Source organism: Lutra lutra, chromosome 4 (genome assembly GCF_902655055.1).
Source record: "Lutra lutra chromosome 4, mLutLut1.2, whole genome shotgun sequence".
Taxonomy (NCBI): Eukaryota; Metazoa; Chordata; class Mammalia; order Carnivora; family Mustelidae; genus Lutra; species Lutra lutra.
Genome location: NC_062281.1, coordinates 111,564,340 through 111,589,900, shown reverse-complemented (window position 1 = coordinate 111,589,900; position 25,561 = coordinate 111,564,340). Strand labels below are relative to the sequence as shown.

Sequence of the window (25,561 nt, the reverse complement as noted above, 5' to 3'; positions counted from 1 at the left end):
GTATGCTCTTCAGCCTAAGCCAGCCAGGCATCCTGGTTGCTCGCCCTTCTTGAAATTTTCCTTCCTTCTCTATTGTGACATTCTTCTTTCCTGGTTCTTCTACTACATCTATGCCCTTCTTTATCTCGTGGTCTCCTTTCACTACCTGTTCTTTAATTATAAATATTTAGACCTCTTGGCTACATACCTAATATGTCTTTTTTTTTTTTTTAAAGATTTTTATTTATTTATTTGATAGAGATCATTAGCAGGCAGAGAGGCAGGCAGAGAGAGAGGGGTTAAGGAGGCTCCCCAATGAGCAGAGAGCCTGATGCGGGGCTTGATCCCAGGACCCTGGGATCATGACCTGAGCCGAAGGCAGAGGCTTTAGCCCACTGAGCCACCCAGGCGCCCCCATACCTAATATGTCTTAAACTCTTCAATAGTTCCTAATACTTAGAGCATAAAGTCTAAGCTCTTTAAGAGGACGACCGGCTGTCAGTCTGGCCCCTGCCTTCCAGCCTTTGACGCTTCCTGCCTGCAGCTCTGCTGGTCAGCAAAAGGAAATCCTGTGTACTTTTCCCATGTACTGTACTGTGTCAAGTTCTGATTTCCTTCAAGTTTTGTTTATCATAATCCCATCCACATATCTTTACTTTATGATATTTTAGTTGTCTATTATATAATTCTAGCTCTCCCACTATGCTGTGAATTTTTGGCACACAGGGAGTGTTCCTAACACAACGGTTGGCATATAATAGAAACAGTAAGCATTTCCATGAATGAGTGAATAATCTTGACCACGAATTTGCTGTGTTTCCTAGTCCCTTTCTTTGGTATGTCATTTTGTCCTTTAAGTTCTTTGTAAAGGAAGGGTTAAAATAGATTGTTAAAAGCTCCTCCTGATTCTAAAATAACTTCATTCTTCTAATAATTTTTCTGTTTTATTCACATTTCTGAAATTCATTTACTTAAGTCCAATATAAATAAAACTAACTTGAATATATTTTGTCAGTTAATAATAGTTTATGAAAATCCCTTTCTCCCAGTGTTTATTGACTTCAACTCATATATTGAATTAAATTTGCTAGTAAAATACTAAGTCATTTAATAGTCACTGGTGACATCTTAGGGTAATAAAATTTCAAAATATGTTTTTGATTGAATAGGCACAGCATGCTGGCCTAATCAGACAGAAAATATGTTTTCTGGGGTTTTTTGTTTGTTTTACAGTATATATTTGGGGTCTTCCCAGTATTATCAACCATAGAGCAGTCTTCACTGGGAAATAGTCATAGTCATCAAAAAATCTATTTGTTTAGCTTTTAAGTTTAAAACTCTTTTGAAAGTGGAATACATCTACCTGGACGTTTATGTATATAGTCATCATTACATTCACAAAGCTTGCATGTAAAAGGCATTCAGTAGTTAATGAATGCACAAGTACATAAGGCTGCTCAGTGAGGCCTACTTTTCACAGAATGACTCCCTCTTACCAACTCTTCAGCTTCTCAGGATTTGCTGTGAATATTATGTTTCAGGACTGACACCTAACATCAGTCTAAGCAGATGCTAAGCAGATGCCTTTTCCCTCCATTCTTCCTTTGGGTTTCTTAAGCTCAAAACTTCCTGGAATATAAGTGTAGATAGATCAGTGATTTTTTTCCTATTCAAGTCGTTTCCTCAGCTAGAGTAGGAGAAATGAGAGCCAAGTTGATTAGCTGGACTAAAAGTTTTTACAGACTGTAGAACTTAAGCTTTAGCCATTTTTGGGGGGGATGTAGAATAAATCAGTGAAAATGAGATGCTAATGAGAAAACGGCAAATATGAGCAAAATTGATAATTCATGGAAGAATTCTTACAAGTATAAAGCTAAACAGGTTTTTTGTTTTGGGGATTTTAGAAACCATACTGCTGAATAAATGTAAAAAATACTTATTTTTAAAGATGCTGTGGTTTGGGGGGGCCACATAATTGTGTTTGCAGATCTTGCATTACGATGTTTGGTTGAAACCTATGCTGCCAGTTGTGAGGAAAGGAATGAAGAACCTTTAGCCAAACGCATAAAGAATGATAAAACAGGAAAAGAAATTAACACTGTGGCCAAGAAAGGAAATGAGAAAAATGTCCCAGAGAAGTGGAGCCCTGTGGCTGGCATTGTTATTGCACTCTGTTGTCACCACAGGTGTGATTGGAGACATTATGTGGGCAAAGAGTATTTCAGGGCTCTAGGCCTTGGAGCAGTGGAATTCCACTACTTCCAGCGAATGAGTAGTTGGGCGACTTGTGGGATGCGAAAAACATCTTTGGAAGCCTCCAGTCTCAGCACAAAGAGAAAAGATGAGCAGAACGATGACAGTGAAGAGCATGACGATGGGGGATGCCGAATCACAGATGAAAGCAGTGGGAGTGCGCCTGGGTAAGTGACTTCTTGAAAATGCATGATACCAGGGCAGAAATGTTTTGTTATTGCTGGACTTTCTTTTTAGATAAATGTCCCCAGGAATCTGTTCATGAAAATGCATTTTACCATCCAATTTTAGAATACATTAAAATACACTTTTATTGTGGCATAAATAAAACGTCTTTTGGAAGCATGGGATGGAGCACCTAGTATATTGCAGGTTACTTCAGAACTTATCAATACATAGTAGTGACTAAAATAACTTTTTGTAAACTTTTACAAATTTTAACAATGTTTTGTATTTATTCGGTTTAGGTTCCTTACTGTTGAAGAGAAGAAGAAAATAGGGCATCTTTGTAAATTGCTGATTGACCAAGGCCGAGTCGAGTATTTACAGCAGAAAGGATTCAGTCCTGCTTTACAGTATTATACAGATCCTCTGGTGTCTTTGGAAAATGTATTGTTAACTGCTTTACCAAATCATTCTTCATCACCAGAAACAACTGCTTAATGGAAAAGAAATTGTGAACATCTGTCTTCCACCAAAACAAAATTTTTTTAGTTGTATTTTTATATTAATGAAATATACTTTACGTAGTAGAGATGTGAACTTTAAAAAATGTTGTGGCCTCACTGAACTTTGGTAATAGCTTTGTTTTTTACTTAGAAGTCCAAATGTTAGCAAATTCACCAAATTCTCAAAGTAATTCTCTTCAGCAGGGCATCTTGAGTTATATTATCCATCAGTATTTACAGAGATTGGTAAAGTAGTTGAACAGTTGACTTGGTTATCTGAAACACACATAACACATCAATACACAACTAGCACATTAGCTTTCTATTTGTATTAATTTTGGAAATTTATTGTCCTTTGGTTTTATTTAATACTTTTTACTTCTCAAGTTCAAGATGTATATGATCAATTGTCTGTACCAAGGGCCTGTCTGAGAACTTGACTTATATATGGGTTTTTTTGTCCATTCTAATCTGGAAAGTATAATCAATTGTGATTTTTTTATTCCTAATGCAAAGAAATTCAGAGATGTTCACAATCATTAATGAATTCACCTTCAGATTACCAGAGCCATATATGTATTTATGTGTTATCTGAATTTATCCATGACAAACAGCAAAACTGAAGAGAAGGTTTTCAAGGGAAATAAACTGTTTCACTTCATTTTTTTAATTGAATAATTATCAAGTTAGAACTTCCAAAAAGATAACTTATAAACCTCATTCACAAATTAAGTTGAAACTTGAAATAACTTCTGAAGTTAATTATCACATCTTTTAAAAGGACATTTTTATACATATAAGCACAATTATAAGTATATTCTCTCCTTTTGAGAAAATAATTTGGAATAAAATGGAAATTAGATAATGAAACCAAAAACCACCTCACACTTAGGCCTTATTTAATGTATAAGCAGTTTCTATGCACAAGCAAATATTAAGCCAAACATATAGTAAGAACTGTTACTGTCTTCATGTTATACTTCATGTATTTCTGTCTTTATTTGTAAAAATTGTCTTAATCATTGGTACCTTTGCCAAGACAAAGATCCGAATTAATAATTTTAAATACTATAATGATATTCTTAGGTAACTTTTTTATCCTATATATAGACTTATGATCACATGAATTGTAAAATAGAAGCCTAACGCATTTTGAATTCCTGGCTTTTCCACTTTAATCTCCTATGTTTTATAAGACTACCTAGGTTCAGATCCTTCCCTACCATCTCAGTGTATGACCTTGCACAACTACTTAATCTCTTTGTGCCTCAATTTCCCTTTTTAAACTGAGGATGATGAAGATAATAATAATACTACCTACCTCACAAGGTTGTTGTAACAAATGAGATGACACGTGTAAAATACTGAAAACAGCTCCAAGCACAGTGTAAGTACTCAATAAATACATTAGTAATACTAATTCACAAATCTATTTTTAATAAAAATAGGCAAACTTGGTTTAATTATCTCTGCTTAAGGGGCGCCTGGGTGGCTCAGTGGGTTAAATCCTCTGCTTTCGGCTCAGGTCATGATCTCAGGGTCCTGGGATTGAGCCCCGCATCGGGCTCTCTGCTCAGCGGGGAGCCTGCTTCCTCCTGTCTCTCTGCCTGCCTCTCTGCCTACTAGTGATCTCTCTCTCTCTCTCTGTCAAATAAGTAAATAAAATCTTAAAAAAAAAAATTATCTCTGCTTAAGTTATAACTTTGTTCTCTTTTTATAAGTTCTGTGCCAAATATTATTAAAGTAAGATAGTTTGGATTATTTCTCAAGTTCATTATTCATGCTGCCCAATCAAGAGAACATAAATAAAGGTAGTATACATCATTTGATAATTTGCGTGATTTTATTGGGTCAGGCAATGCTAATTTGTGTCATTAAATCTGTTTTGCATCATTTAACAATTTATGCCAGGGAAGAAAAAATATTCTACAACAGGCATAATCTCAATTATGTTTCACAAAACATACACATACACTCAATAATTATAATAGTCCTGGGCCCATTTAGCTTCATGATGTTTCTGACAATGGTACCAAGTACTTTATGGACAGATGAGCTTGTCCTTCAACAAGCTATAGGTCAATTTTCTTGTTTTTTTTTGTTTTTTTTTTTGTTTTTTTTTAAGATTTTATTTATTTATTTGACAGAGATCACAAGTAGACGGAGAGGAAGGCAGAGAGAGAGAGAGAGAGAGAGAGAGAGGGAAGCAGGCTTCTTGCTGAGCAGAGAGCCCGATGTGGGACTCGATCCCAGGACCCTGAGATCATGACCTGAGCCGAAGGCAGCGGCTTAACCCACTGAGCCACCCAGGCGCCCCAAGATTCTTGTTTTCCCCAAACTTATTTCCCTTAAGATACCATAAGAAAGTAACTATGTGGGATATGTATATTGCTATTCCTTGACCTGCCAAATTTACAGGGACAGTAAACCCCTTCTTGAACTTTCAAATTCATCCAAACAACTACCTCTTCCCACATGTCCCACAACTATGTCAGATTTCCTCATCTTCCACTTCTGCCACCTCATCTCAGCATCACCATCCTCCAGTTGCTCTAACCAAAAACAGATTAATCTTGGGGTCTTCTCATTTCCCATCATTCATTCACCAATTCTATCTACTACCTGGTTTTTTATGTATTTATACCCCAAACAAGGCCCCAAACTGTAACTTAACTTGTCCCCCAATCTATATTTCCTTGCTGTTGTTTCTGTAACCTGCTACCACAGATCAGATGACCATTTCCTAATATCTGCCACTGGATGTTAGTAAAAAATGATTTATTCTAGCTAAAACACTGTCATTTGCTTGGATTATACTCCTTCCCCAAAGCAACTATGTGAAGATAAAGTATATTTGGACTTTGATTCAAAAACTCTTTATGTTTTAGTGCATTATAAAACTATGATTTCTATTACTGTACTATTGTTTCATTAGTTTTATTAATAGAATTATCTCTTTGGTCTCTTCTAATCTTGGTTTAAGTTAAAGGCTTTCCTTCAGTGAAAAAGTGGTTTAATTCTTAATTATCGGAGACTGAATGATTGAAATCTATATATCAAAACCTCACATTTTAACTATTGGCTAAAAATCTATGTTCTCTTAATATTTCTCATTCCTAGGCAAAATAATTGTATTGCTATTTGTGGACTATAGAAAAAGAGGAAATGACAGGGAAGGTAATGAAATATATGACAAACTGCTAGAATGAGGTAGTGAAGCTTTAAGAATCACATCTTCAGGGACACCTGGATGGCTCAGTTGGTTAAGCATCTGCCTTTGGCTCAGGTCATGGTCTCAGGTTCTTGGGATGGAGCCCTGCTGGCTGCCTGCTCAGCGGGGAGTCTGCTTCTCCCTCCCCCTCTCTCCCAACCCCCCCCCCCGCATGTGCTCTCTCTCAAATGAATAAATAAAATCTTAATAAAAAATAAAAGAGTAACATCTTCATTCACTTGGTTGTGCTTCAAGTATTTGGCTAAAGAAAAATTTATTTCTTGTCACCACTAGAAGAACTTTCAATACCTTTACAACTTCTCTCCAAGCCTTTCTCAAAACTGAACAGATTGGAATTTCAGTTTTTTCCTCCCACAATGTTGACCAAGAGACAAAATTTGACAGAAAAGATAAAATGGAATGAGAAATCCATAAAGGAATTTATATATATATATATATATATATATATATATATACACACACACACATTCCTCTATCAAATATTTGATGTGTATTATATAAAAAAGCCATACCTGCTCTTCTCCGGGACTCTTGTATATATGCATGCATAAACTGAAGGCCAAATAATTCCTGTTCCTCTTCTTCTTCTGCGCTTTCACTGGGAGGAAGTGTTACTTCCACTTTCAATGGGTTGTCTCTGAAGTTGACAAACCTAGTAGTTCACCAAAAAACAGTATTTTTATAGATGCCATAGAAGTGTACATTTATTTCCCTGGAGAAAGATCAAATGGTAATATACTAAATTACTTTTTTAGTATATGTGCTGCCGAAGCGAGCACCTAAATTACTTTTTTAAAAACTGATTTCAGTAACCGAACATTTTGTTAAAATGTAATAAATCTTAAGAATCTTCTAAGAGTTTCGGAGTGCCTGGATGGCTCAGTGGGTTAAAGTCTCTGCCTTCGGCGCAGGTCATGGTCCCAGTGTCCTGGGATCGAGCCCCGCGTCAGGCTCTTTGCTTAGCCGGGAGCCTGCTTCCCTTCCTCTCTCTCTGCCTCCCTCTCTGCCTACTTGTGATCTCTGTCTGTCAAATAAATAAAATCTTTAAAAAAAAAAAAAAATCTAAGTTTCTTTTCGAGAAGGGAAAAAAAAACACTAGCTTTAGACAACTCATTGTTAAAGCTTATCGAAGTGACTATTGGTCCCTTGCATGTATTTAATATGAAGTTTAGCTTCCCAGAGCAATTCCAGTGCATTTCAAATATACAATTAATGCTATGACCTTGAATTTTCTGCATATTATATAGACTTGTGTCTTATATATCACTGTATCTTCATCAGGTACAGGACTCAGCAGCTCCTGAATAGGTGAATGAATGAATGGATGAATGATTTTGTTATGGGAATTGTGGGATTTGATGTGAATTCTCATATCTTGTGTTCTCTGTCAGGAAACAAAATTTTGGAAGGGAGACATTTGAGGGAGTTCTGAGAGCAAATAACTTAGTAATAACGTTTTATTTATTCTATCTGTAACATAATTGCCTGTGTCCACTGTAGTCACTTAGAAGGAAAATAAGCACTATTTTTATGCTTTTGATTTTTATTTATAGATGAGGTTTGTTACCAGTTCCAAAGATGATTTTCATAAAAATGTCACCAGCCGAGTGCATTCCTAAAAGCTCACAATCCCAGTATGACTTTTGTTTCAAGGATTCTTTCTTGAGTAATTTTGGCCAGTATTACATGAACCCTACTTATAAATTATAGGATTTCAAAGTTGGAAAAATTTTTAAATGTATTCATTCATATGAATGAGAATTCAAATCTACTAATAACAATTTCTCTATATTACTTTGTTCTGCCGCCAGAAAGGAACAGGTCAGTTCTATGCCTACAACTTTTACCTCAGATTGGTCATCTCTTCCATGCACACTGGAATATCTTGCAGTTTATTGTTGCTGAGAACAAGAGTACCCAGATTTTTCATATTGCTGATTGTTTCTGGCAAGCATGTTATTTCATTCCGTTGTAGCCATAATGTATGTAGACTCTGCATTCTAATTAAAAGAGGTTTTGCGATTAATCATACATGATATGAAAACCCTCGTTCTTACTACCTAAAAAGAAACAAATGTCATTTTTCATAACATCTCTTTTAACCGGTGTACCAGTTGACTTAACTGACTTCACATTACCTGATTATTAGGGAAACTGCATTGGAGGGTTAATCCCTACAGTACACTTCTCAGCATGTAGTGGTAGAAAGGAAACCAACACATTTTATAATTCTTCACTATTCTCATGGGATTTCTGAAAGAATGACTATAAATATTATCCAGTCTGACCTAGAGGGTTAGGAGAAAATTCAGAAATTATTAATCTGCCTAGCTGGGCAAGACAAGTACGCATTATGGCAAACAGCCTGGACTCTGGGCCTGGACTCTGGGCTGCCTAGGTTCACACTATAGTGCGATCTTGAGCAATTTAGCTAACATCTCTACATTAGTTTCCTCTTCCATTTGTAAATCCCAGAGGGCCTGGCATGCACTAAGTAATGTTACTGCACGTATTCATGTCAACACGTTGAAGTCAGACAGCCAGTTTTTCTCTCCAAAGCCCTTATATTTAAGTAAATGAAAATATTGTTTAAAAGTAGCATATTTAGTACTACATGGATCTCTTGTGATTGATTACACTTGGGTTCCCCTTTGTTTCATCTGTTATTTATTATGGATGGCTTCAACACATCTGCTAATAGCACAGAAAATCATATACTTTACCTTTCTATAGTATCAGGAAGTTGTGCAAGTCTGTTGCTTCCCAGGTCAAGCCATTCGAGAGCAGGCATGTTCAACACCGCCAGAGGGATTATAGTGAAGTTGTTCATACTCAAATCAAGGTGCGTAAGCTTTAACAAATTGCTGAGCTGAAGAGGCAAGCAAGGGTTTTCAAAATGAATGTCCGCAATGTAAACTACTAGAACACTCACATTGGTAGAGCTGTTTCACATCAACGAATGTTCACATTATGCTTGGGCTTTTCTTAGTCCTAGTCATCCACAATAACTTTGAAATAAAAATAAATCTAAATAACCTCCACAGAATTGAAAAACTCTTATAGAAAGCTCATCTATTCAAAGAAAATTTATCTTCCAAATACCCAAGATCCAGCCTTTACAGAACCTGCTTGTGTTTGCATTTTCCTTTCATCCTGCATTTGAGATTTGTATGGGAAAACCCAAACTTCAAAATAATACTTATCTTTATTGAACCCTCTTTTTTGTACCTGATCCTTTAAATATGCTATCTCAAACATAGCACTTACTGTTGGGTAATTTTATTTTTTCAATGAAAACATCAATGGAAATTTATTAAGCATAACATCCCAAATACCAGTGTGCTCAGCTTAAGAAAGAAGATATATTGAGGGGTCCCTGGATGGCTCCAGTCGGCTAAGCAACTGACTTGGTTTCGGCTCAGGTCATGATCTCATCAGTCTTGAGATGCCCACTACACCTCCCCAACCTCCAACCCCCACTTCCCCACCCTCCCCACCCTGGGCTCCACACTCAGTGGGGAGTCTGCTTGGGATTCTCTCCCTCTGCACCCTCCTCCACTCTCTCTCTCTCTCTCAAATAAATCCATAAAAAAGAAGAAAGAAAATATATTGATATGACTGACTGCCTTCTATGTGTTCCTCCCTTCTTCCTTTCCAGAGGGAACCCCTCTCCTGAATTTGGTATTTATTATTCCTATGCATGCTTTCTTGTTTTCATTACATATGTAAATAATGGGGTTTTTTTGTTTTTTAAGATTTTATTTATTTATTTGACAGTGAGAGAGATCACAAGTAGGCAGTGAGGCAAGCAGAGAGAGAGGGGGAAGCAGGCTCCCCACTGAGCCTGATGTGGGGCTCGATCCCAGGACCCCAAGATCATGACCTGAGCCAAAGGCAGAGGCTTAACCCACTGAGCCACCCAGGTGCCCCGTAAATATATGTTTTTATATATTTTTCTGTAATCACTATTATATGTTTTCACAAACAGAAGTTAGTATTTTTATTTGAAGATTATGAAACTCTACATCCCTGAAATTGCTTTTTTCTCTTAATATCAGTGTTTCAGTGTATTCATGTTGATTCTTACAACTCTAGTTTATTCATCAACTTTCTAAGATAAATATCTTATTTCTGTTTTATGGACAAAGTGGTTGAGAGAGGCCATGTAACTAGAAATGATGTGTGATGTGCACTCAAGTTTTCATGGACCTAAAGCCACAAAATTTCTAAACTTTCTGTATAACACTGTAGTATAAGTTTCAAAATGTGAGAACTCAGTTAACTTTTCCAAAAGAATTTCCATTTATCTAGGCAAGTTCTGTTTTATTTTTATCTCAGGGAATGTTAAGATTTGTTCCATATATTTAACATCACACATACAAAAAGGCACAAATACAGTGTTTTGTGGGCAATGCAAAAAACAGGAGGTTTCCATTTAGTAGGTAACATTTGTCCAGCCTTAGAATTCAAGTCACAAATAAAACATTTTTTCAAAATCTTTCATCAGACTTTAAAAATTTTCAATGGTTTAGAATGGAGTATAAAAAGGTTCTCACATTGGCGTAAATATGTTTGTGTGTATACAGTATGTGCAATGTAGTGGCTGAGAGATAAGTCTCCTCCTGTTACTGATTTCTCAGTCCTACTAGAACGCTTTGATTTTATATGAAAAGATATTAACATTATAATAAGTCTTTATTTTGCATATGCGAAAATGGAGACCTTATAGAAAGTGGTGAGTTCAAGGCTACCCAGCTAACTTGGAGGCATACTTGGAAGTAATCTCAGGCTTAAGATCTCAGTTTAGTATTTGTTCCAATAAAATGTATTTTTTAAATATTTTATTTATTTATTTACTTGACAGAGAGAAACATAGTGAGAAAGGGAACACAAGCAGGGGCAGTGGGATGGGAGAGGGAGAAACAGGGTTCCTGCTGAGGAGGGAGCCCGATAAGATACGGGGCTGCATCCCAGGACCCTGGGATCATGACCCAAGCCGAAGGCACTTAACTGAATCACCCACTCAGGTGCCCCCAATAAAACCTATTTCTTATGTGAAAAAATTAAGGCAAACACAGGTTAATAGACTTGCCCAAATTCATACAGCATTTTTAGTGATGGAGCCAATACTAGAAAGAAAATCACAGGAATTAGAAGTTCAAAATAAGACAAACCATAAGAGACTCTTAAGCTCAGGAAACAAACTGAGGGTTGCTGGGGGGTGGGATAGGGTGGCTGGGTTATGGACACTGAGGAGGGGATGTGCCCTGGTGAGTGCTGTGAATTGGGTTAAAACTGATGATTCACAGAGCTGTAGCCCTGAAGCAAATAATACATTATATGTTACTTTTTTAAAAAAAGTTCAAAATAAAATATTTATTTGCCCTCTTATAAAGAAATTGTCCCCATGATCATCATTTTCATCATAAATAAGTGTATATGTTTCATTAAGTTGAACTGTTAAAAGAAGAGACAGATATAAATGTAGAAACTATGCTTTATCTGCAAGAGCAACAATAATTGGTGACATATTTACTGCTGTGGGAGAGAAAAGTGATATTCTCACAAAAAATAGTGGAGAATGGGAGAAGGGAATAGGCTATTTTGTTTTGCGTCTTACTATGTTTCTTACGTTTCGTCTTGCAAAGTCAATACCTTGGAAATTTGCTGACTGTAAGATCATTAAATATGTTTGAAATATGTTTGAAAGTGTCTACATCTCTATGATCAGCTTGGTTTTACTAATAACAAGTCATCATACCAAATCAAAGTTTGAAGGCTCTGCAAACCCATTGCTTTGCTTTTACTTGGCAGAAATTAAGAAACTAGCAAAGGAACACTTTTCTGATACTGAAGAACTCATTTCTTACCACTTCACCTCTATCTCAGACACTGATCACTCTATAAACACCAAGTAGTAAACAAAAGAGATTCTCCATCACCACATTGTCTGTGCTTTGTGGTAATCATTTATCCAACAAGCACTTATTAAGTAACAACTGCAACTTAGGCTGTGCCTTCAATTCTGGAAATAGAAATAAGGAAGACTCTTGCTCTGGCCTTTAAGGAGATCATAAATGATGTCTGTACTGTGACAATAATAGAAGTACCTTTTATGCTAAATAGGTATTTCTGTAAATAAAAATACGTGTTATAGTAATAGGAAATGATTATCACTAAATATTTTCTGAAATAAAGTTTATAGCATTGCTTCGTTAGTGTATTTTTGGCGATCACACGGTTGAGAAGTAAACCAGTTGTAGGTGGAGAATAAAGTCATAGACACTGATGTCTTTCTGACCTCTTGTGGAAGATCACAGATGTCTCTGTTTACAGCAAGTTCTAGTTTCTCCAAGCTGGCACAATGACTTAGTTCCCTGGGGACAGTCTTGATTTTGTTGTAACTAAGAATCAGCTCTTGAAGTTTAGTGAGCAGTCCTACAAAAAAATAATACACAATAGAGAGCAGATGGATATAAAATAATGTTTCCAGTTATGACAACATAACTTACTTGCTAGTTTCATATTGGCAAATCATACTTCTCAGGTTCTTCCCTTTTCCCAGTTCCTGTCCTGCCCCTTCTAAAAATAAGGGGGTTTATCTGTGCTATAAGCAAAAAAATGTGTGGGTTTTTTTTTTTTTCTTTCATCTTGTTTCATCTCCTATATTGTGGCCAATTTTCCATTTGGGGATTTTTTCTCATCTAAGGAATCTATCTTTCTTACCTTCAACCTGTTTTCTTCTAGGAGGATTAACTGAACAAAAGACATTGTTTCCAGAATATATACAATGTTTCCAAAGAGACTTTTCTTGCCTTGAAATCTTATCTTAAATCGCTTCTGTAAATCCCAGAAACTTGGATCTTCTGAAAGCTTCAATTTAGATGTCTACAATTTTCTCAAGACTCGGGGCTATGTAAAAATGATGTCATTATTCCATGTATCAAAAAAATTCTCAGAAAAAATGAGGGAATAAAGTCAATCTTCCTTACCAATTCCTCGAGGTATCTCTGAAATTGTGTTTCGAGATAAATCTAATACAATGAGGTTCTGGAATCTTCCAATGAATTCAGGAATTTTCAATAAACCAGTTCTATGAAGTTGCCATTCCTGTAGCTGACGTAGTTTTAGTAGAGAAGAAGGGAGGGTCTAAACTCAAGTAAAAGAAATGACAGAATTACCATATTACTTAAATTATTTTAGTATCATGTCACACTGAAATATAATTATAGAGATATTACTTGATTTGTGTTTTTTGGATTATTTTTTCCTTAATGGGTTATATTTCCAAGTGCTTTGTGTTACTTTCAAGTTTTATGACCTCTTCTTTGTGGGTAGGTGTAGTAAACCTTCAAACCCCTATCACAATAAACAAAGATAAGGTATTTTGGTCACTAGTGCATACCCATATATCAATTCCTAAAGATATTGTTGTATTAGACTTTTTTAGAGTACATATGTAGTTGGAAATGAGAATGTGGTGGTTAGAGAAACAAAAATCATTTTAATCAATAATTCAAATTTCTCTTTGCCTTATGTTTTGAAATATTTTCTAAGATTTTTACATATTTTTTATTTAAAGGTTTTAAGAGTTTCAACCTTTCTGAACTCTATGCCTTTTTCTGTTTACCTAAAATAGCCCAGAGAAAATAAATCACTAGCTAACTATACCTACATGTATGAAAACAAACACTGACCCAAAGTATAAATACCCTTATAAAAATCAGAGCATGACTAATGTAATCAAGCAACTGCATGTGTGTATTTATGAGAAAGAATATGAATCAGGTAGTAGACCTTGAATAAGATGAATATCCTATTCCATTTTGTGGACTTTAAGCTCAGTATTTGTTTTGGAAAAGCTATATGATTTTTGTTAGGCAGATGGTTATCTTTTTTATGGAAAATGAGAAGTTGCTTACTAGTAGGATTAATAGGAGAAAAATTGCAAATGACTTAAGTTTAGGCAGAGTTGAAGCAAACTGATTGAGTTTTTACCAAAAAAAATGTTAAGTTATATTTCTTTTCAGTTGTTCATGTTGCCCAAATTCATTTGGTGTATTATTAAAATTAGAATTTCTAACGATTCTGGACTTAATCATACACTCTCAGAATCATTTTCTTAACTATCCCACAAAATGCAAAATACAGAAGAATATTACTTCTATGAAGCTTACCTTCCATTCTTCTTTTTCTATTTTCAAAATGACTCTTCCATCTTCCCTGATGACTTTTTCTTTTAGCTTGGTTAAGCTTACTCGTTCTTCCCAGATCCTCACTAGCCTAAGAGAGAAAACAACATTTTAGTTCACCAATAATGACATACACAGGTAGCATTCACTTTTACATAAAAAGTGATCCGTCAAAAACAATCATTTGATCGATAGTATCTGGAAATTAGAAAATAAGTTGTTTTGTAAGAATTATAAATATGATTAGTATCATAAGTGTCCTATATTTAAGTTTTGAAAGTGTCATAACTCTCCAGAGATTTTTTAAGTAATAGCTTTATTGAGATATATATAATTCACATATCATATAAATCCTTTTAAAGTATACAACTCAATGGTTTTGGATATATTCATAGAGTTACTCAACTATCATCACTATCTGGTCCAAGACAATTTCATCATTCAAAAAAACTCCAGGCACAATGCAAACTGGTGCAGCCATTCTAGAAAACAGTATGGAGTTTCCTCAAAAAGTTAAAAATAGAACCACCCTACAATCTAGCAATTGCTCTACTATGTATTTACCCAAGAAATACAAAAATACCAATATGAAGGGCAACATTACCTACAACAGCCAAATTTTGGAAATAGCCCAAGTGTCCATCAACTGATGAATGGGTAAAGATGTGGTGTATACACAAACACATATACATGTATATATATATATATATATATATATATATATATATATATATATGTATGTATATATGTATGTATACACACACACACACACACACAGATGCATAGATATGTGTATATATACTCATATATATATGGGATATTACTCAGCCATAAAAAAGAATGAGATCATGCCATTTGCAACAATGTGGATATTATGCTAAGTGAAATGTCAGTCAGAGAAAGACAAATATCATATGATTTTACTCATATGTGGAATTTAAGAAACAAAACAGATTTGCAAAGGGGGGAGAAAAGAGAGCAGGGGGGACAAACCAAGAAACAGACTCTTAACTATAGAGAACAAGCAAGATGGTTACCAGAGGAGAGGTGGGTGGGGGATGGGTTAAATATGTGATGGGGATTAAGGAGTGCACTTGTGATGAGGTTCGCGTGTTGTAGGGAATTTTTGTATCACTATATTGTACACCAGAAACTAATACAACACTGTATGTTAACAAACTGGAATAAAATAAAAACGTTTAAAAATACAATATCTGTCATTTCCTGACTTGTTCATTTTAGCCATTCTGACTGGTGTGAGGTGATATCTCATGGTGGTTTTGATTTGTATTTCCCTGATGCCGAGTGATATGGAGCACTTTTTCATGTGTCTGTTGGCCATCTGGATGTCTTCTTTGCAGAAATGCCTGTTCATGTCCTCTGCCCATTTCTTGATTGGATTATTTGTTCTTTGGGTGTTGAGTTTGCTAAGTTCTTTATAGATTTTGGACACTAGCCCTTTATCTGATATGTCATTTGCAAATATCTTCTACCATTCTGTCAGTTGTCTTTTGGTTTTGTTCACTGTTTCCTTTGCTGTGCAAAAGCTTTTGATCTTGATAAAATCCCAAAAGTTCATTTTTGCCCTTGCTTCCCTTGCCTTTGGTGATGTTCCTAGGAAGATGTTGCTGCGGCTGAGGTCGAAGAGGTTGCTGCCTGTGTTCTCCTCGAGGATTTTGATGGATTCCTTTCTCACATTGAGATCCTTCATCCATTTTGAGTCTATTTTCGTGTGTGGTGTAAGGAAATGATCCAGTTTCATTTTTCTGCATGTGGCTGTCCAATTTTCCCAACACCATTTATTGAAGAGGCTGTCTTTTTTCCAGTGGACATTCTTTCCTGCTTTATCGAAGATGAGTTGACCATAGAGTTGAGGGTCCAGGAGCATAACAAATAGCATGGAGGACAAGGGGAGATGGAGAGGAGAAGGGAATTGAGGGAAATTGGAAGGGGAGGTGAACCATAAGAGACTATGGACTCTGAAAAACGATCTGAGAATTTTGAAGGGGTGGGGGGTGGGAGGTTGGGGGCACCAGGTGGTGGGTATTGTAGAGGGCACGGATTGCATGGAGCACTGGGTGTGGTGCAAAAATAATGAATACTGTTATGCTGAAAAAAATAAAAAAAATTTTAAAAAAATACAATAAAATAAACCCACACCCATTCCTCCTTTTCCCAGTTACTTTGCAACCCATGATCTACTTTCTGTTTCTATGAATTTGCCTATTCTGGACATTTCATGCAAATGGAATTATACAATGTGTGGCCTTTCCACACAGTATAAGTTTATTCAGAGTTCACTCATGCTGTAACACGTTTCAGTGCTATAGTCCTTTTTATAGAAGAAGAATCTTCCACTGCATGAATATACCACATTTGTTGGTGTATATTATGATGAACACATCTGTTCATCAGCTAATGGACATTTGGGTTAATTTCACTTATTGGCTCTTATGAATGATGCCACTATGAACATTTGTAAACAAGTTTTTATGTAGACATATGTTTTCCTTTATTTTGGGTATAGTCCTAGGAGTAGAATTGCTGCATCCTATTGTAATTCTACTTTTAACTTTTTTTAGGAATTGCTAAATTATGTCCAAATTGCTTGTACCATTTTGCCTTCCCTCCAGCAACACATGAGGCTTCCGATTTCTTCATATCCTTGCCTACTTCTGTTAGTGTCCATGGTTTAGATCACAGCCATCCTAGAGCCATCAACTAGATGTAGCTCTTTGTCTTTTTGACTGGCATTTATTAGACACCTAATCCATAGATAGTTAATAACTTTATTTTTTTTAAAGATTTTATTCATTTATTTGACAGGCAGAGATCACAAGTAGGTGGAGAGGCAGGCAGAGAGAGAGGAGGAAGCAGGCTCCCCACCGAGCAGAGAGCCCAATGTGGGGCTCGATCCCAGGACCCTGAGACCACAACCCGAGCTGAAGGCAGAGGCCTTAAACTACTGAGCCACCTAGGCACCCCGATAGTTAATAACTTTATAACGACTTTCAAATAATACAGTTCAACTTCAGAGTTAAGTTATATACAATTACATTCCAATTTTATTCAGATTTCATTTTTCAGATATGAATATGCATAAAACCTTTGTCATTCTAAAAACACATTCCTATTGATTTTTGGTTCATTGCAAACATACATAAGAATAATATCAAGCTATGAAAATAACTGGTAAAAGGTTGCAAAATTTTTATTTCTATACTAGAAAACTTTTAGTATAGGAAAAATGAGAAAGAAGACATTTGGAATTGAAATCTTTGTAATTTTGGTGTCAGAATGATACATAATAAAGAAATATAAGCAGTTATCAAAGAACATAGGTTTAATTAATTTGAATAGTCAATTGCCAAAAAGATCTTTGTATTTCAGAACAGGATTTAATGACAACTGCAATCAGATGTCTTATTCCCTAAACTTTTACTTAAAGAATTCATCAAGCAGCCATTCTATGTCAAATGCTGTGCTGCACATTGTGCATGCAAAAAGTGCTGTCCTTAATGAGTTTACAGTGAAGCTAACTATTATTCAGCTGGTCTCTTTCCATCTCTATAATGATTCCTGAATTCTTTCTGGATCTGAATTTCTATGATCTAAGTCTAGAATGTATCACTTAACTTGGTGACTGTGGGCAACTCTTACCACCTATGTGGGCCTTGCCCTATTAAAATGGGGTTTGGATTAAATAATGTCTAATATTTCCTTCACCTTTAGTATTCTGTAATTTATCCACTACTTAGTCAAAGCAGGACATTCTTTCAATTTTAAATAGAAAATTTCTACCTCCTGTGAACCCTTTTTATTATATTCTAAATGCTTTCTCAGATTTGCCACACCAACTCTAACCCAACTGCTTAATTTCTTCAAGACAGCTTGGCATCAAAAGACAATGAGGTCAATTTCTGTTTTTAAACTTTAGCCTTTTTGAAATAAATCTTTAGCCACCTTTAGCTGAGAGAAGAAACATTAGTTTATGTCCTTAACCTTGTTATCCCTTGCCTATTTTGCACAGAGAGAATTTGAAGTTGCTGAAATCATTTTCTTTTTAAAGATTTTACTTATTTACTTATTTATTTATTTACTTATTTGAGAAAGAGTGTGCATGAGAGGCAGGGGAGGTCAGAGGGAGAGGGAGAGGTGGGGGGGGGGAGAGAGAGAGAGAGAGAATCTCAGAGTTGATGAAGAACTGGATCCCCTAACTCTGAGATCATGACCTGAGCCAAAAATGAAGAGTTGGATGCCCAACCGACTGAGCCACCCAGGTGCCCCAATTAAATGGTTCTTAACTAAATATGTGTAATAGGTGAAGTTAGGGAGTTTAGAAGCAAGTAAGGATTCCTGATCTGCCCACTGTTTTAAAAAGAGATAGGATTTATTAAGAGTAGTCTAGAGTCCAGTTTATTACATCTGTAACATACAAACATAATAGGTTTCATAAGGGTTGCTTTATATATAAAGGCCTAATCTAGGGAAAGCCCTGAGGTAAATATCATGCCTCCTGAATCAGACTGGTTAGGTATGAATACCAGTTCTGCATTTATTAGCAGTGTGATCTTTGACACCTTACTTAGGCCCATCCCTCAGGTTTTCCATCTTTAAAAGGGAAAAAATGAACACTCATGTGTGGCAGAGATGGTTACTCCTCTTCTTCCTCAAGAATTGAGTCTCTACACTTAACTGGGCACAAGACTTCATTTAGCCATCCTTGTAGTTAGATATGGATCCTATCAATGGGATGTTAGCAGAAGCAGTAGTGTGTGCAAATTCCTGCAAGCTGGGATCACCTATGGTGGCTGCAGTTGGTGTATCATTTGAGGCCATTAAGTGACTTTAGGAAAGGAAGCCACGCACAGTCGAGCAACAAGATAAAAGTCTGAGTATCTGACTCAGTGGAGTATGACTCCAGCCTCAGATCAAATACCCCAAAAAAGTTAACATCTCTTGTTTAGAAAGTATTATTTTGGGGGGACTGGGACAGCTCAGTCAGTAAAACATCTGACTCTTAATTGTGGCTCAGGTCACGATCTTACAGTCCTGAGATCAAGCCCCTCAGCGGGCTCCCCACTCAGTGGAGAGTTTGCTTGGGATTCTCTTTTTCCATTTTCCTCTGTCCCTCACCCCCCTCCCCACTCTCTCTCTCAAATAAATAAATCTTTTTTAAAAATTAAAAAAAGAAAACGTTACTTTGATTTTCCTTCTCTCATAATGCAATCCATCCTCATTAAGACACTCTGTTTCTGTATGTTCAGAAGATTAAATGAGATGCTACAAACAAACCACTTAGCAGAGTGCCTAGAAAACAGTAAGCGCATAATAAAAAGCTGCTACCCTCATCATTGTCAGCATCATTATCTTTTTTATTGGCTTTGGTTGAAAAGAATGGACTCTCCCCATCCAGATTTTTGCTTGTACAGAGAATAGACACAAAATAAATGCTGATCAAGAACCTTTCCCTCTCTTCTTTACTGGGGGAATAGCTGTTATTTCCAAGTATTATATTCCCCCCCCCCGCCCCACTCAGTAACCAGCTATAAATTTTATTTTGTTTAAACCAAGCATACAGGCTCATTCCCCTAGAAGGGGACTGGATTATGAGAGTACAAATGATCCAGTTCTGGTTAATGAGAGGTGAAGGAGAGCCTTGCTAAAGAGCCTCAGAAAGGCTTCCTCATTCTTGAAGGAATAGAAATAGTTTCCACTCTTCTGATAACATAATGATGCCTGGCTGTGATGCCTGGAAGTGGACCAGTCATCCTGTGACACAGACAGAGGAGAACCTGAGGCCCAGACTGACACACGGAGATTAGCAGTAGAAGGTGATAAAAATAAACGCAGTCTTTAAAGCTGTTCAGGCTTTGGGATTGCCTTACCTCAGGACTTCCCTATTCCTTAAGCCATTTCTAGTTGAATTTTATGGTACTTGCTAACTGATGCGGGAGCATTTTTTTCCCACTTAGATATAATTGACATATAACATTATTAATGGGCCAATATTCATATATGTTGAAGGACAAAAAATGATTAGATTCTTAGAGTTCTGGTGGGTGAGAATCATAGGGATCCATGAGGAAAGTGGCTCTTCTTGCAAAATTAATAGAGTGTTTTGGAGACATCCAATTAGGAAAATAGGTAGATATCAAGAACGCAGAGGAAATAAGAGCCAAACTATTTAAGTACAGCCTAAATCAAGGAATCCGGTGATCCACAGAGATCCTGGCTGAAACTCATGGCTATTCAAATAGGTGAGAATCTCTCATACCTTCTCTTGTCAGATGTTGCCTAGGGGATATAATATTGAACAAGCAATCACCGAAAACTGGACTCAATGATACTAATCAAACTTGGAGGAACATGGAACAGACTCTTCTGAGGGCCTAAAAATAACTACTATTTTCACATATGGACACTTGCACTTTTTGTGGCCACCATCACATAGCCACACTTAATTGAATCGGGTGTACCCTTTAGTTATATTTTGAGTTTTCAGGAAGTAGAAATACCAAGTTCAACAATTAAGGCATTTAATAAGCACCCTTTTCTACAATGATGATGTTCTGAATTTTCACCGAATATAAATAACAAACACGTTAAAGCATACTTCTGTTGAAATTCCTTCTCTCGCTTCAGGTCTTCATTGTGTTTCTTTATTCTTTCTTCCCAAACTTCCTTCACAGCATTGACAGCCCCAGTACAAACTGCATTTTCTGACATGATTTCTCCACATTGTCACAGAGTCACCAACTTCATTAGGTTCTGAATAGCTGAGTCACAGATGCCATCTCAAAAAGGACCTAATTGTAGTGGAGAAAAAAACGTGTTTCAGAATGTTCACTAGGTCCAGAAATGATCATAATAGCTTATATTTATTGTACCCTTTCCATGTTCCTAAGACTATTTTATACACTTACATATCATCTCTCACTTAATAATCCTCATAAAAATACTATGCCATGGACACTTTTTCTCTTTCAAGATTTTATTTATTTATTTGAGGGAGAGAGAGTAGAGCGAGAGAGAGAACATGAGTGGGGGAGGACGTGGGGGGTGGGTGGAGAGGGAGAAGCAGGTTCCCCACTGAGCAGGGAGCCTGATGCAGGGCTCCATCCCAGGACCCTGGGATCATGACCTGAGCCAAAGGCAGACGCTTAACCTACTGAGCCACCCAGGCACACCACAATATAAATTTCGATCAGTAAATTATAGCACATCCATATCACGGGAAATTATATAGCTCCATAAAGTAAAACATTTCATATACTGATATGCCATGATCTCCAAAATGTATGACTATGCCATAATTTAATTTTTCTGTCCCAATGAATGTGGGTATTTGGGTACCAGGGTTTTGCTATTATGAGCAATATTGTTTCCAAAATTCTTGTTCTTATTTTCATGGTGCTCAAGTGGTATTGTTTCTATCGGGTCTATACCTAGAAAGAACTGCTGGATCATACTATATGTGAATGTTCAAATTTATAAAATAGAGCCAAATTGTTTTCCAAAGTGATTGTGCCCATTTATACTCTTACTACAACTGTATAAGGGTCCCTGTTGATACACATCCTTACTAACAAACTACTGCATAAAATCTCATTATGGTCACAAATTTATATTTTCCTGATTACTAAGTATTGCAAGTTAATAAACAAATACTGTCCAATTAAATAAAAGACAAAATCCTGTGCGTTGTTTATAAGAGGCATGTCTAGTATAAAAATGGGAAAAAATAAGAAAGTATAAAATAGAAAAAGACCCATGCCTAGATTTATACACAAGGGAAATAAAAACATATGTTCACACAAAAACTTCTACCTGGCTTGACACAGAACCAAGGCATGGGGACACAGCTAGATCTTGGGATGTCAGGCACAGGACACCTTCCCAAGGGAAAGCATCAGAGGCATTCACAAAGGAAACAAACCATGTTCACTGAGAAACAACTAGCCAGTTTGGAATTCTTGTTCAGCAAGAACCCATATCCTGCTGTCAGGCTTCAGAAAGAAATGGCCTCAAAACTGGGGATCCATCCAACTGTGCTGCAGGTTTGGTTCAAGAACCACAAAACAAAACTCAAGAAAGCCAAACAATAGCAATTAGCTGGGGTGGAAGTCAAGACCAGCTCTTCCAAGAGACACATGGCTGCGGCTCCAGGATCCCAGGATGGTGCCTGCCCTGCTTCCTTGATGTACACAGATCACCCCATACCTTCCTTCCAACTCAGCATATGCTCCGATTGGAAGGCTCTCCCAGACCCTTCTGTTGGTCACAACATAGTCCATTTTGTCTGCTGCCAAGATCTTAACATCTACTCCCTTTGTCCCATTATGGAATTTCAAATTCTTTCCACAAGCTTCACTGCTAATTCTTTTAGTTCTTCATCTCCACAAAGAACCTAATGAGTGAAGCCAGATACAAAAGGTCACATACTGTAATGATTCACAATGATTCCCATACAAGGGATTTGAGATCTACACAACATGGATGCACTTCAGAAACATGCTCCGTGAAAGAAAAATAAAAGACACACAAGCACCCATGTGGTGGAAATCAGCAGAAAGAGGTGCTCAACAAGCTTAAAGCGATGGGGATATTTCATGTTGTAATTAGGATGTCAGGAACCTGCAGGTATAAGCTCATCCAAAGACACAGAACTATAATCCTCTATTACATACACCACAAAAAGCAATCATGTGACAGGATGAAGGTGTGAACCAATGCCATGGCGGTAATCATTTTGCAATATATCAAATCAGCATACTGTACACCTTACACTTGTATCTCAGTAAAGCTGGAGACAATTTTTAGATTATATCAATAAATATATACCATGAGATTACTAAAAAAAAAAAAAAAAAAAAAAGGCGAAAACCAAACAACTTCTACCTGAAATTTGAAGTAGCATTATTCAGAACAGCCAAAAAATGGAAACAACTGGCTATCAATGGACAAATGGATAAACAAAATGGGGTATATCCATATAATGGAATATTATTGGGCCATAAAAAGGAGTAAGTACCAATACATGCTACATCATGGATAAACTTTGAATGAAAGTGTGCTCAGTGAAAGAGGCCAGACACAAAAGACCATGTATGATCCCATTTATATGAAAAGTTCAGAACATGTAGATCCATAGAGAAAAATAAATGATATCCAGGGGCTTTCCAAATGAGTGACTGCAGAGTTTCTTTTTGAGTGATGGAAATCAAATTTTAAATAAATCAACCTATCAAAAAGCAAGGATGACTTATTTATGGCTAAAGAACAGAATGTATTAAGTATAATACATCTTGAAAATATAAAATAAGGGGAGCCTGGGTGGCTCAGTGGGTTAAGCCTCTGCCTTCGGCTTTGGTCATGATCTCAGGGTCCTGGGATTGAGCCCCGCATCAGGATCTCTGCTCAGCAGGGAGCCTGCTTCCCTTTCTCTCTCTCTGCCTTCCTCTCTGGCTACTTGTGATCTCTGTCAAATAAATAACTAAAATCTTAAAAAAAAAAAAACCCATATGTTAAAAAAAAAGAAAATATAAAATAAATACTTAAACAGAATGTGGAAGAAGGAAATAGAGAAGTAGAAGGAAAGAACACTAAGAGCCACATCTTCAAAGTGGGGAGTCATAGACACTGTATTTTACAGAATAAGAATCAGAGATTGAAGCATTTGTTTCAAGTTATAAAGGTAATCAAGGGAGAAACTAAAAATAAGATGTAACTCGATGGAGGTGTAAGTGAACTTAAGCATCATCTTTCACAATGAAGTTCCATAGATAATGCTTAAAGTTAGTAAGAAATAATAACCACCTTTGAAACAAAACAAAACAAAACAAAACAAAAAACAGGACCTATGGAGATAACCAATGAAGACTAAATCCTGAAATGGTTAAAATGCTTACTTCTAGAGTAATAGAGAGAATGAGGTAGAGATTATTGCTTTTCATTATTAATCTTCTCTAAATTGCTGATTTCCTTAAAAGTAGGGAGTGTGAGATGGACTGAGACAGAGAGGGATGACAAAATAACTCTATTACAGAGGACAAAAATATTTAAAACGTAAGGATGGATATATAATTTACAATATGCAGAATATTAGTAGGAAAAGGTCTTTATTTTTAAGCAAAGCATTCACTGTTTCCACAGAAACAGCCTGCAAGATCTTTTTACCATCAAGAAACCTTGGGATATACATGCTGATAATCCAAACCCCTGGGGACATAATAGTCAACCTACAATTTATTGTTTCAGATTTTAGCAAGTTTGAAGCATTTATCACATAATAAAACGTTTTTAAATATCCCAAGTATCTACATGTAAATGTGTATATCTTTTTTTTTTTAATTAAAAAAAAAAACATACAATGTATTTTTAGCCCCAGGGGTACAGGTCTGTGAATCTACCAGGCTTACACACTTCATAGCACTCACCATAGCACATACCCTCTCCAATGTCCATAACCCCACCACCCTCTCCCGAACTGCCCCCCCCCCCCCCCGCCGCCTCAACCCTCAGTTTGTTTTGTGAGATTAAGAGTCTCTTATGGTTTGTCTCCCTCACGATCCCATTTTGTTTCATTTATTCTTTTCCTACCCCCAAGCCCCCGACGTTGCATCTCCACTTCCTCATATCAGGGAGATACATTCTGAAACATATATAACCATTCATATGCTCAAATTTCAGTTTGCCACTGAACTTCATTCAGCCATCAGCTTTCCTACAACAGCGACCAATTTCCCTTTGAGGAAAACAATTCAATAATGATGTATGTATTTCTCCTTCCAGCATAGAATTGTGTTCTCTACCTTGATTATTACCATAACAGAAAAGCACATAGTTTGGCAAGGACATACCCGGGAGAGTCCACTTTCTGAAAGCAAAAGAAAGAAAGAAAGGAAAAATACCACAAACAAACAAATGTTTCTAACTTTTAGGGAAATCAATATTCCAGAGGAAAACAATTACATGCATGACTATAAAACCCCACAAGAGACTTTTAAGTTCAATTCCAAATTCAGATGTACATTCTAGCAAATTCAGACACAGTAAAGTCATCAGCCATCTCTTTCCATGTGAAGAATGGGGAAGAAATGTTTTTGAAAAATACTTACCATTGTCAGTGGATGCTGACATGGTCTAAGTTAGTGATGACCAGCTAAGAGAGGATTTCAGGGAGAAGTGTTTTCAGTGTGGCTCCGGGATGATTAAAATCCTTGGTCAGACTGGTA

The 25,561-nt window shown here is 36.5% G+C and overlaps 2 protein-coding genes across 6 annotated transcripts in view; one reads left to right on the top strand and one right to left on the bottom strand.

Annotated features, from left to right (window-relative positions):
- Nucleotides 1-2,895, top strand: part of TRMT13 (tRNA methyltransferase 13 homolog) — a 20,964-nt gene extending 18,069 nt beyond the window's left edge. For 3 of the 4 annotated variants that reach the window (XM_047728061.1, XM_047728062.1, XM_047728060.1), the window contains 2 exons: nt 1,967-2,399; nt 2,700-2,895. In XM_047728061.1, coding sequence (XP_047584017.1) covers nt 1,967-2,399; nt 2,700-2,895 — 629 coding nt within the window. Of the gene's footprint in view, nt 1-1,966; nt 2,400-2,699 lie in introns of those variants that run through there. The other variant, XM_047728063.1, reaches the window with a different exon arrangement.
- LRRC39 (leucine rich repeat containing 39) lies at nt 2,518-25,561 on the bottom strand. 2 transcript variants are annotated; one of them, XM_047728064.1, is made up of 9 exons: nt 25,445-25,561; nt 20,941-21,133; nt 14,310-14,415; nt 13,125-13,281; nt 12,434-12,570; nt 8,856-9,001; nt 7,980-8,132; nt 6,645-6,784; nt 2,518-3,176 (listed from the first exon to the last, which is right to left on the bottom strand). In XM_047728064.1, exons 2-9 carry the CDS (start codon nt 21,051-21,053, stop codon nt 3,121-3,123), a joined length of 1,008 nt encoding a protein of 335 aa, XP_047584020.1. In that variant the 5' UTR covers nt 21,054-21,133; nt 25,445-25,561; the 3' UTR covers nt 2,518-3,120. The 2 variants fall into 2 exon arrangements, with proteins under 2 accessions (XP_047584020.1, XP_047584021.1); XM_047728065.1 differs by lacking the exon at nt 25,445-25,561 and adding an exon at nt 22,548-22,564.

Excerpts from the sequence above, each read along its gene's own strand:
- LRRC39 (XM_047728064.1), bottom strand. The coding sequence starts at position 21,053 with ATGTCAGAAAATGCAGTTTGTACTGGGGCTGTCAATGCTGTGAAGGAA. Across the intron at positions 14,416-20,940 it reads GAGAAGGAATTTCAACAGAA|GCTAGTGAGGATCTGGGAAG; the intron begins GTATGCTTTAAC and ends TTTCTCTCTTAG. Across the intron at positions 12,571-13,124 it reads AGAGATACCTCGAGGAATTG|GACTGCTCACTAAACTTCAA; the intron begins GTAAGGAAGATT and ends ATTTTTTTGTAG.